The 12627-nt window shown below is 41.2% G+C and overlaps 1 protein-coding gene across 2 annotated transcripts in view; it reads left to right on the top strand.

Moving 5' to 3' along the window:
- snrka (SNF related kinase a) overlaps positions 1-12627 on the top strand; it is a 46601-nt gene that overhangs the window by 13410 nt on the left and 20564 nt on the right. For both annotated transcript variants that reach the window (XM_085178392.1, XM_085178391.1), the window contains exon 3: positions 7871-8012. In XM_085178392.1, coding sequence (XP_085034518.1) covers positions 7871-8012 — 142 coding nt within the window. The remainder of the gene's footprint in view (positions 1-7870; positions 8013-12627) is intronic.

Below are 12627 nucleotides of genomic sequence, written 5' to 3'. Positions count from 1 at the left end.
CGATTACCACGGGGACCACCGTCACCTTCACCCTCCACATCCTCTCGAGCTCTTCTCTGAGCCCTTGGTATTTCTCCAGCTTCTCGTGTTCCTTCTTCCTGATGTTGCTGTCATTCGGAACCGCTACATCGATCACTACGGCCGTCTTCTTCTGTTTGTCTACCACCACTATGTCCGGTTGGTTAGCCACCACCATTTCGTCCGTCTGTATCTGGAAGTCCCACAGGAGCTTAGCTCAGTCATTCTCCACCAGTGTCGGTGTCCTGCAGGTTTTAGATGTGTCCTTGATCCATCACAGCTGATTTAAATGACTAAATTACCTCCTCAACATGTCTTGAAGTTCTCCAGAGACCTGATGATGAACTAATCATTTGATTCAGGCGTGTTGACCCAGGGTGAAATCTAAAACCAGCAGGACACCGGCCCTCGAGGCCTGGAGTTCGACACCCCTGCTGTACACTATGCCGGCCACTTGGTTATGGCGTTCCATGTATGCCTTGCCTGCTAGCATCTTGCACCCTGCTGTTATGTGCTGGATTGTCTCTGGGGCATCTTTACACAGCACCTGGGGTCTTGCCTGGTGTGATAGACCCCAGCCTCTATGGATCTTGTACTCAGAGCTTGTTCTTGTGCTGCCATGATTAGTGCCTCTGTGCTATCTTTCAGTCCAGCTTTGTCCAGCCACGGGTAGGATTTCTGGATATCAGCCACCTCCTCTATCTGCCGGTGGTACATACCGTGCAGGGGCCTGTCCTTCCATGATGGTTCCTCGTCTCCCTCCACTTTTTTGGGTTTCTGCTGCCTGAGGTATTCACTGAGTACTCAGTCAGTTGGGGCCATCTTCCCAATGTATTCTTGGATGTTCGTTGTCTCATCATGGTGCTGACACTCACCAGTCCCCGGCCCCCTTCCTTCCGCTTAGCGTACAGCCTCAGGATGCTGGACTTGGGGTGAAACCCTCCATGCATGGTAAGGAGCTTTCTTGTCTTTATGTCAGTGGCTTCTATCTCCTCCTTTGGCCAACTTATTATACCAGCTGGGTACCTGATCACGGGCAGGGCGTAGGTGTTGGCATATGTATCGAACAATATAATATTTTTTATTTATTTTATCAACTTTTCTTCTGACGATGCTGTCTGTGTTGAGCGCTCAGTGGATCTGCGTTCGACTACTCTGCCTAGGCTGCACTGTCGAGTGCAGATCCACTGAGCGCAGCGCAAGCTAGCAAGACAGAAGCTAAGCTCGTTGCAACATGGCAACTGCCTCAACGCTACCCGAAATTGAACCTCCCCCACCCTCATTCAGATCTGGCCTTCGGACCTATTTTGGTTTTCGTGTGAAGCATGACCCTGATGGTAAGCGCGTCGTGGATAAAAGTAAAACAGTATGTCGGATGTGCCACGCAATGCTCAATTGGTGGGAACTAGTGCGTTAGCGTAATTAGCTTGTTAACGTGTTGACGCCGTCCAGCCCCACGCACGGGGCGATCCGCGGTAACTCGTTAACGGAGATTTGCCGCGTTATGGCGTTAATGTAATTTCAACTAGATTAACGCTGACAGCACTAGTGGAAACACAACGAATATGACTGCACATTTACTCCGACATCATCCTAGTGCAAAGACAAGTGGAAGCAGATAAAAACAACAAGCACGCATGCTACAAACTTTACCCGAGTCATTTAGACAGCCGTTAGCACATGATTCTCCTTATGGGGATCTGATATGTTTAATATGCTGCTGAGAATATAGCCCAGAAGAAGCGTATAGTATAGCTTTTATTTTGGAAAGAGCCATTTCTCTGTAATAAACTCTCTTTTCCAAAGATGAGTGATTTCCTGATCAGATAGATTTTTTATTTTATTTTATTATTTTGTTGTTTCAGCAACATTACATTTAAAAACTGTACTTTTGAGGTAAAATATATATTTATAATTTTAATAAATGACAAATTAAAAAGGCATGAACATTTTTTTGTATTGAAAAAATATCAAACCGTGACACCAAAGTATCGAACCGAACCGTGAATTTTGTGTATCGTTGCACCCCTAATAAATAAATTTAAAAAAAGAATAATGAAATGTGCAGGAAGACATGCTGGATTCAGATGCAGACATGGAGCTCCTTGAGCCCGAGACCTGCTTGAATTTTAGGATGAACCAGCAGTGGAAAGGAGAGTGTAGTAATGGCTCTCCAGGCACTCACAAAGGATTTGGGGGTGGCTGTAGCTCAGGAGGTAGAGCAGGTCACCTACTGATCGGAAGGTTGGAGGTTCGATCCCAGGCTCCTCCAGTCTGCATGCCAAGTATCCTTGGGCAAGATACTAACCCCAAGTTGCTCTCCGATGCGTCCATCGGAGTATGAATGTGTGTGAATGTAGTTAGAAAAAGCACTAAGTATAGATAAAGTGCTTGTGAGAATGGGTGTGACTGGGTGAATGTGGCATGTTGTATAGAGCGCTTTGAGTACTCCGGGAGAGTAGAAAAGCGCTATATAAGAATCAGTCCATTTACCATTTACCATTTGTAACTGCTAAGTAGGGAGTGAGTCAGACCTTCTGTCAGTCAAACAAATGGAAAAAAATGTCACTTTCACACACAAACCAGTGAACCTACACCCCAGATGCATCTGACCCACTGATACCTGAATGTTATAGAACCAACAAACAGTGGAAGATCAGCTTGTGTGATGGAAGGGAGTTCTTTGTTTTTTGAGTTGTGGGCCACTAGGTCACGTAAATATTGTTAAAACATAAATAACATTAAAGACAATTGTCATTCTCCAAGTAAGTTCACTTACAGGAGTGATTTTAAAGTAATGTTTTTCTAGAAATAATGACCCTGTTTAAAGTTGGGTGAATGGCAAAAAGTGACTTGAGTGTTTCTCATATGTTTGGATTCTGTGGTTTATCAGGCCTGTTGCTGAATTGGTCAGTGAATTCCTTCTTTTTAACATGGTTGTAGTCGGGATTTGGAGCGGGACTTGCACACTGACCCAGAAATTGCAGCATTCCTTCAAAATGTACTACTCTTTCTCTTACTTTCTACATGTTTTTTTAAAATATTTTTTTAATAAAAGGCATTAAATTATTTAAATAAAAATTCTAAAATGTGTCTTCACACTTACTTGGCTGGCCTGTATGTAGGAAGCACTGAACTTGAACTGAGGGGGGAAAAAGCAAGAAAAGGATACAGTGACCACATTACATTTAGGTGATGCACCGGTCTACAGTGTGGAGCTGCAGCATGTCTGTATGTGACAGGATGAGATCTCCAGCAGATCACCAGCTGTCATCTGGAGTGCTCTTTCTACTCTCTCTGCCTGTAAGTGACAGGAGCATTTATGTTGATGTGATGAGCGCACACGTGTATGAATCTGAAGGATTGATGAGTGGGTGTGTGTGCTCTTCAGGTTGACAGCTCTATACATGTTGGAAACCGCCTGTATGTGAAGGTGATCGCAGAGTTTTTGTGATGTTTTGAGTGGTTGTGATGTTCTACGTTTTCTTAAAACTACTGTAAAATATCTGGTGTGTGAAGAGTGTAGTTGGCTTTGGTCTAATTGGGTCACCTTTTTATGTCTTCTAACTATTCGGAGGCCAAAGGTGTCATCATTTTGTGTAGCATGGTAACCTTGGTTACATATTTAATTGTCCTTCTATGGTGGGTCACTGGAAAAAGAATTGTTTACCACTGGTTGACAGTAAATCAACAAAGTGACTCTCTTCAGTATAATTTAGCTGTCATTTCAAGGTTCAGTTGTTTGAACAGATCAACTCTCCTCTGTCAGGAGACAGAAACCAACTGGAGAGTCAGACTGTAATAAGGTAGTAATAAAGCATAATAGGAGCATACTAAATTGCTCTGTGACTCAGGTAGTTTTTCAGTATTTATTGAAGCTCATTGTGACCAGTGTTAAAGGCTTCTCATGCTCTGTAACTACAAGAAAGATGCTGCACTCCTGAGAGAGAAGGAATAAAGTACTACTTTGTAAGAACTTCATTTTAAGGCTAATGAAATCTCTTTTCATGCTTACTGAAATATCCAAGCTTAAGTTTGAGAAGCATTTATAGGTAGGAAAAAAATATATGTATGCTTTGCAGCCTAGCAGCAGCAGCTGACATTTCACAAAGTTCACATCTTTCAGAGAGTGGGCCTAATTAAACAAGCTCCTGAAGCAAATTTTGGGTGTTTAGACATGCTTTGACTTTGACAAGACAAATCCACAGACTCTGATCAAGCACCTGAATAAACCTGAAGTGTATTTCTAAGCACGCCAACCTGTTTATTTATTCAGTCTCGAAACACATTGGCACACGGTTTGGGAAAGACAAAAATAATGTATACTGTCATCACTGTAATGTCATACATGGAGGGAATTAAATATCACATGTGTAAGGCTTACGAGTAGGTGTGTATGTGTGTGTTTGTGGGGGTTCATGGGAGTGGGGTGTAGCTTTTCTGGCTTTTCTCTAGATCAAGCGTGTCAGTCAAGGAAGCCAACACATTAGTCATTAATGATAGAATAAATAAAATACTCTATTGGAAACTCACTGTGAAAACATTTTTTAATAATCCTTGCCATGTAAAATCCAAATGGTATCATGAACAAAGGAAACGAACTAGGCCTCAAGAAATGCAATCTGAGAATTTTCTGTCATCTTTGTTGCGTTTTTTTGGGACTGACACGGAAAACATATAAATAAGTGTTAATGAAGTCATGCACCATCTAGCAGGAGGGAGGCTAGAGAAAATCTCAAAAGGAAAAGTCATGACATCAAGAGTCTTTCCAGTCCGTTCCTATAAAGAGCTTGACCTTCTACACCTGTGGAGGCCAGTGTATAAAGACAAGACTCCAACCCCCATGCCACAATACCAGAAATTTAGAGTTTCCACCACCAAGGTTAGACCAAGCTGAACTTTCTCCACATCCATATCCTGTTAATATTTCAGCAGAAGAGGAAACTGCTACAGGCTGAGAGAGAACTCTTTTATGGTGCTAGAATACTGCAGGTGTGGGCACATTAAGGTTGTGATATATTTTATAGCAGAGTGCAACATCAGCCTCTGGGATGAAGACCTCTTTGGTGCTTATAATGTAGAGGTACATATTGTTTTAGCACTTTATACTCGGGCAGCTTTTTGGTCCATTAACACGGCTCCAGTAAAATGCTTGATCTGCTTCTCTAGTAGCTGTTAAACAACTCATTTCAAATCAAACCACTGCAGGTACTTTGTAAATGGTTTTAGACACACAGTAATTGCACTGATGCATTTTTTTTTCTTCTTTTAAGGAGAAATGTTGTTCCTGTAACACCCCATTTGTTGGGTTTTAGCAGCGGCTCGGTGATATGAATACATCACTTTTTCAGAACAAATGCCATCTGGAAGTCAGACAGGAATTATCCTCTAAAGTGCTATGCTACAGAGCCCCCCCCCCCCCCCCCCCCCCACACACACACACACACACACACTGCCCCCCCCCCAGTTGGGACTCTACTCTCATGAGACAACCTGCAACTGCACCGCTGTCTGCTGCTGCTCTTACAGCTGCTTCTGCATGCACACTGAGCTGGGAGAGAGCCAAGGATGGCTCCTGAAATTGAATGTGATGGATGGTATCAAAATGCATACCACAATAATTAGACTCAGTATTCAATCAGGCAAGCTGTTTCTTCAGAAAGTTCCTCTTAAAGGCACTCGGCCCTCTCTGTACGGCCATTTGGTTAGTTTAATTATACACAGCACTCCCTAGCCTAAGGCCAAATCTGGAGTGCTGATAGTAGCCCAGCAAAGCTGAGTCTAAAGATGCAACAACTCACGGCTGTCCCTTTGAGTTAAAAACATTTTAGAATCAGTTTGAGTTGTCATCTTTTTTCCTCCAAAAATAGTTTTTGTTGGGGATTTTTTTTTAAATTTACTATCTGGCATTTTTTCTAGCACATCATCAAGGCTCCACTCTGCCAAACCATTTGGTATTGAGGGCAACTATGTGTTTGAGCTTAATTAGAAACTTACTTAAAAATCCTCATCATGGTAATTACTTTAGGGCTGCCAATGTTTGATTAGAGATTCTGTGATGTCTCCCTCGCTCTTCAGCCTAAGTAAGTTGGCCCTGTTTCTCTGCTAAGTGATGAAAATGTTACACATTAATGCCCAAAGCTTTGCATGTGATTATACGGGCATGGCAGGACATGCAGTATAAATACTGTATGTGTGTAATGAACTTGGCTCAAACATCTGCCTCTATGTGTGTGCCAAACAAAGTTGAGAACATACCGTACTATACGGAGCGACAGGACAAGGTTTATTGTCCCAGCTCTCTACTCGAGGCTGTTTCTCGTCCTTGACTAGTGAACCAAAGGCTGTGTGTATGTGTGCATGAATGTGTCTTTAGTTGCATAAAGTGTGTATGGACCGGTGCTTCTGCATGCTGACAGTTTGCTTTCACTCGGTGCAGCTAGCAAGTGCAAATATGTACACTTGAATAAGCATATGCATAGATGAATTAACATGACTGTGATTATGCTATTAGCACACGTGCACTGTTGCTTGAGAACATTGAACATGAGCTTGTTTTGGGTTTCAGTGACATTTTGTTTTATGCAAGCAAACCAGAGAAAATCAGGATTTAAATTGCAATTGAGAAAATGCAGTTTTAAATTGTCCTGCATTATCCAGTACAGGGTGTAGTTACATGGGTCGGGACACTAGGGGGTGTTAATAAAATAATGTGGTTATGTTCTATTAATACCTAATAGCATACAGTAAGAGGAAATAAGGCACTCAAACATGCTGATTAGAAATCTCTAGGAGAGAGGTGAAAGCGAGAGATGGCTGTTATCCCGCTTCTGCCTCCATAGTGCCAATCAGCAGCAGGAAAGGGAAAATATTTATTTATATTAGAGATATAAGAATGGATAGATGGATTGATAGCGATATAGATATGGGTAAGCAGACAGTTGGTTTCTTTATGGTTTTATGGTTTGTTTGCATCATTTGGACATTGCTTGGTTTTGATCTAAATTTACTGAGGTCTTATAAAGCATTTGTTGTTCTTAAATGGTGGAATTACACTCAAAAAAACTGACTGCTATCTTTGTACAGAGTTATACAGAAGTATAAGTTGTATAACGTGTGGAGACGACAGGTGAAAAGGCCTTGGAGGAAGACTTTACTGTACTTCTCACACTTCTGTCCATCACTGTTGTTTACCACACTGTCTGAGAACATCTTAGTTCCTTTAATTGTCTGCTTGTTTCCGATCAGTGGCATCGTTTCCATTGCAGTCATCTTTTCTCATGACGTTGGAGGGTGGAGAGATCAGGGGAAAAACACGCTTGTAAAATGAGATGTCTTCCACACTGGAGAATTATTTCAAGCGATGTTTATTAGGGACGATGGCTGAACAACAGGATCGCATGTCATTGGTTTTTAATATCTCTGTAGCATTTTTCAACAAATACACTACACAGATGTGCTAGATGAAAACACTGGCACGCCACAGTCTCTGTTTAGACTTGGTACAGATAGAGGGGTTTTTTTCCCCCCCCCTCTTTCACATGCTTCAACTTCTCCACTTTCTGACCTTCCACCTGCACTTAGTTTTTAAATATAATCCATATCATGATGTCATAACTAGGTTTTGTGATTATTCAGCCTTGGATTCAGTCCGAGAGGACAGATATAGTTTAACAATACATTTGACACATCTGTCGTAGGTAGCACACAGCTGTGGATCAGAATCGCATACAGCCATAAATGTGTCTGAGAAATTGATGGGTAATAAATGTCCTCGTAATATTGCACCTGTTAATACCATGATAAATGTCACCCAGTCCTAAGTTTGACCTCGTGTCTTTCTCTCCCTCAGATATCTGGAGTCTCGGTGTGATACTGTTCATGTTGGTTTGTGGCCAGCCACCCTTCCAGGAAGCTAACGACAGTGAGACCCTCACCATGATCATGGACTGTAAATACACTGTACCACCTCATGTCTCCAGCACCTGCAAAGAGTAAGTAATGCACAGCATTTTTCTTCTTTCACGCTGCCATTTGAAAGCGTGTGTCTGGTCCTTTTGCTTGCATACAGAGATGGATCGATCAGAATGGGTTGATATTTGCTGGTTACACTAGAGGAAATTGCCGTCAGTCACTGGTTTGCTATAAGATGGTGTACAGAGACAGTATATAGCTCAACTTGTGCCTTTTTTCCCCTCAAATGTTTTCTCATGCCCGGGCTTGACAGTGTTGTGTTAAAAGCTATGGAAAATTAGAGACAGTGCATCCTGCATAATGCTCCACTGTCACATCTTTTGTCAGAAGGTAAACTGTGGGATCTCTGCTGCAGCTGGCCATTGAAATTAGGGCCATGTTCAGGGATCAGATTAAGTTTCAGTGATAAAGGTGAGTGCATATACACTGCAACAGGAAAGCTGTGAGGTTTTGACTGCAACCCAAACCACATCAGGTTGGTGGAAATGTCATATGCTTCCTGCATTAAGTAAAAGGTTGTATAATCATCACTAAAATGAAGCAACAAAGCAACATGGTGCTGAGAAAGAGTGTTAGACTTCTCAGTTAAAGCTTTTTTGAAACCACTCTCAGATTTGTCAACAGCTTACATGTAAAAGGAAGAAAAATAGTAATCTGTGTTTCTCCATCCAGACTAGAACAGGATCAAAGCTTGGCTCAAGGTTAAACTCTTTGGGGTATTCTAGTCCTCATTTGAAAAGTTTTTTACTTTAAATCTGATCTTTAGTCATCAGCAGCGCTTTCACATATAGAACACAGGAACTGTTCATGCCCTGCATTAACATTTGTCTTGGATAGACTATGAAAGACAGTACATGTGACTGTCAATTGTATTTTGATGTATCAGATACAAAAACAACTTTTGTTTTTTGTTTTTTTGTTTATTCTCCCAGCTCTTATTAGTGTCCCTGCTAATACAGCAAAATTATAAGCTATCTTCTATATAGTTTGCTGAGTAGAGGTCAGTTAATTGATTGAAACTGTCATCTGATAACTTGTTTGGTGCTTTTTAAATGACTTTATCAGCTCAAATTATGAACATCATCAGATTTGTTATAGCTAGCAAATACTGGGAGCCGCAAATACTTTTTGACATCTAAAATGAAGATAACACTGTATATATTGTTTTTTACCTTTATGCTTTTTGTGAACAACTAAGGTGTGTTGCTTATGAAATCCATGAAGTGCTACAGAGAAAATTACATTTTATTTATGTAATTAACAAATTTTGAACTCTTAAATATAACAAAAGGAAAGACAGCCAGCTGAACTAAAATGATCCAAGTAGCAAACAAAAACTGCTGTGAGCCGCCACCCTTATATCGCCTTTGGGCTTTTGGAGCCTTGACCTGGCTTTTAAAAAATTATTGAAGAAAAAAAACACTAAAATTCAGCCTAAATATGTATTTTACCTGGTTAATGTGTGTGGCGGGGCGTGGTCTGCAGCGCCACTGCAGGGGAGGCAGACGCACCTGAGCGGCACCCGCAGTCACGCCTCGCCGCCTTAACGTCTGTGCTATCTATGCTGTTGTGTTGGTATGTGTCGGGCTGTGAGCTGAAAAGCTATAGCCGGCTGTGTGCGTACAGCAACCGTGTGTGAAAAGTGGTCAATAAAGAGATGCTGAAAAGCATGTTCATGCAAACATCTTCAGGTCTGCCGTGATATGTTTACACTGGGACTTCTGCTCCTGAACCTCTGCGCACAGCGTCTGCAAATCGGGGCTGTACGAAGTCACTTCATCTTTACGCAGGACTGTAAGCTGTCATCTGTGAGGCGTGAGCGGTGTTTGTTTTTAACATAGTTCACGGTGGAGAACAGCAGTAAATCATGTTATGGCAGAAGGTAAAAATGTATGACTAACATTATGTTCTACAGTAGTAAACGCATCATGAATATGTAGCATATATGTGTCTTTGCTTTATTATGTCTGTCACTTTTTCCATTATACTGATATTCAGCTGTATAGTATCTATGCTGCTCTACCCATTTGTCCAAATCATTTCACACAGTACATCATAATCGTGCACAACAGTCTTCTATACATCTTATCACTGTGCAATCCAAGCTGTGTGTGTTGATAGTTTAGGATGTCATCCAGCTTGAAATACCAGCCTCACACCTGAAAATGTTACAGACCGGATGGACTGAAACTTGCTTCTTCCTCTTCTGTCCCAGTTACCTTACATATCTGTCCATGTAACAATGTGTGTATCCCAGTTTCCCCCTCTGTCTGTGTCTGTGTGTAGTCAACATGTTGCATCTCTGCTTTGTAAAAGCCTTGTAAAAGTCTACTGTTGGATTCATCAACTTGTACAAAAAGTTCTGTTAACAGGTTTTTATAGATTAACAGATTATGTCAGTGGTATGTCATAAAACAATCCAGTTATTTCACCTGCAAAGTTCACATAGTATTTCATCGACTCAAAGTTGATCTCTATGCACAGTATGAGTCACACCTAATTATTCTCATCAGGAAATGGAGCAGCAATTAGTCACCAAAAACTTATAAATAACCTTATGGTCTTTGATTGTGACTTTGGAAACTGTGACTAATTATGTAGCAGTCACTAATCCAGACTGACAGACTAGCAGCCGGCTTGTCCCTTTTATAAAATGTTTATTTATAAAAAATAAAAATCTCATTTGAGCATTTTGCAGCTTCATCGTCACAAAAATTGAAATACATGAATGAGTTCACCCACAGTATCACCAGTAAAAATACAGCATGTCGAGCTAAACTGGAACAGGAGAAGAAAAAAATGCACGCTGTGATAACATAGTTCTATATTTTGGCAGAATCTCCAGAACAATGGTGCTAATCACCGCACTACCGTGCTGCCTCTGTAAAAGATAATACAAAGGTTTAAGTGCAGCTTGATGTTGTCTTACAATACATTATAACTTTAACATTGGTAACACTGATTAATATTGAGTATCAGCAAAGCTGATCAGCAGACTTGATCTGGGGGTAGGGATGGGTATCGTTTAGGTTTTATCCGATACTGGTGCCAAACCGGTACTTTTGAAACGGTGCCGGTGCTTAAACAGTGCTCGAACCGAAAGAATGGAGAACACAAACTTTGTCCAAAAACCTCTCATGTTTAGCTGTTTTTTTTGTAAAAAGATCACAATGTTAGCCTTTTCTGCAGCTATAGGACATATATGGTATCACTCTTGGCTGTAAGCAGTGCTTGAACAATGAAAAAAACACAAACTTTGTCCAAAAACCTCTCATGTTTAGCTGTTTTCCACTTTTTCTTTGGCCATTTTAGCCTTTTTGACCAGGGTGAAGGGAGTATCTGCCATCAAACAAGAAGACAGCCGCATGTAGCTATGATGATGTTTGCTAGTTCACCTTACATGCATTAATTTAATAACGTGGTTAGCCTACTCAACGTAAATTACACACGAACAACATTAAGCTACTCACGCAGAGAAGAATGGCTGCTGCTGCCATCATGATCCGTCATCATTTCTGCTACACTGGCAGGGCTGCGGGCCAGGACGCTCCTCTTCGGGTTCTTGGGGGATGTTGCTAACTTGGTGCATTTCTTGGCTTTTAAAAAAACCGCTATGCGTCGCCAGGTTCGTCATCAGATTCAAGGTGTTACCTCCTTTGCATAGTATCAGCTTAAAGCACTTGTTGCAGGTGCAGCTGCTGAGTTAGCATCTTTTGCTGTGGAGTACAGCCAGACTTTTGACCGTTTGCCTTGGGCATTTTTAATCTGTAGCTCTGCTCTAAAAGAACGTATGTACCTTGGCCTGCCTGCTATCCTTGCAGAGGTAAAATGATTGGCTAGAATCCAAAGTGTATGACATCTCGGGGGGGATCATAAAGAAGCACCAATTGCTGTGACAAATGTCATTACTTTGTGTATCACTGTCACTGCTGTTCAAATAAAGCTATGTGAAATATTATTGTATCCCATATCTGAAAAGAAGTTAAGACAACCTACCAGGTGTTACTGAGCTCGTCCTGTTAGTGTTTCTGATCTGCAGTGGAACACAGCAGCAGCCACACTGATGGATTCTAGGCCTGGCAGACATGTTTGCTGGCAGAGATTAAAACCCTGAAAGCAGTGTGAGGAGGACAGTTCAGCTGTGTGTATGTATGTGTATATAGCAAATACATTAGCAGCTGCTAATTAATTCTCTTAAGATCCACTGCAGTGATTTTTGAAGCAAAAAAGACGGACACTCTCTCCAGGTTTAATCAAGAAATTAATCATGATGATTTTTTTCTGACCCTGTTAAAAATAAAAAAATAAATTATTTACATATGTATTTTTTGGGTTAATGAGCTCTTGTTTTATCCATTGTTGTGCATCATAGCCTAGAAAGAATTGTTTCTGCACTGGCTGCAAACATAGTCACCACATGTGTAGGAGGTGAAAACTATGATGTTCCGAAAACTTAGATGGCCGTTATAACACCAGATGGGCAGTCATGTACATCTGAGGTGACACAAGGAGAAATGGGTGGCTTCCAAGAACACAAGAGATGGCATTGTGCTGAAAACATTTTGGCAAACAAACTGCACAAATGATTATTTTTAGACCCAGGAAATAAATGCTTATCTCCTCAGAGTCGAAGGA

Source organism: Neolamprologus multifasciatus, chromosome 11, assembly GCF_963576455.1.
Source record: "Neolamprologus multifasciatus chromosome 11, fNeoMul1.2, whole genome shotgun sequence".
NCBI lineage: Eukaryota > Metazoa > Chordata > Actinopteri > Cichliformes > Cichlidae > Neolamprologus > Neolamprologus multifasciatus.
Note: the sequence above shows the minus strand (reverse complement) of the source record. Positions and strands in the feature narration are given on the sequence as shown.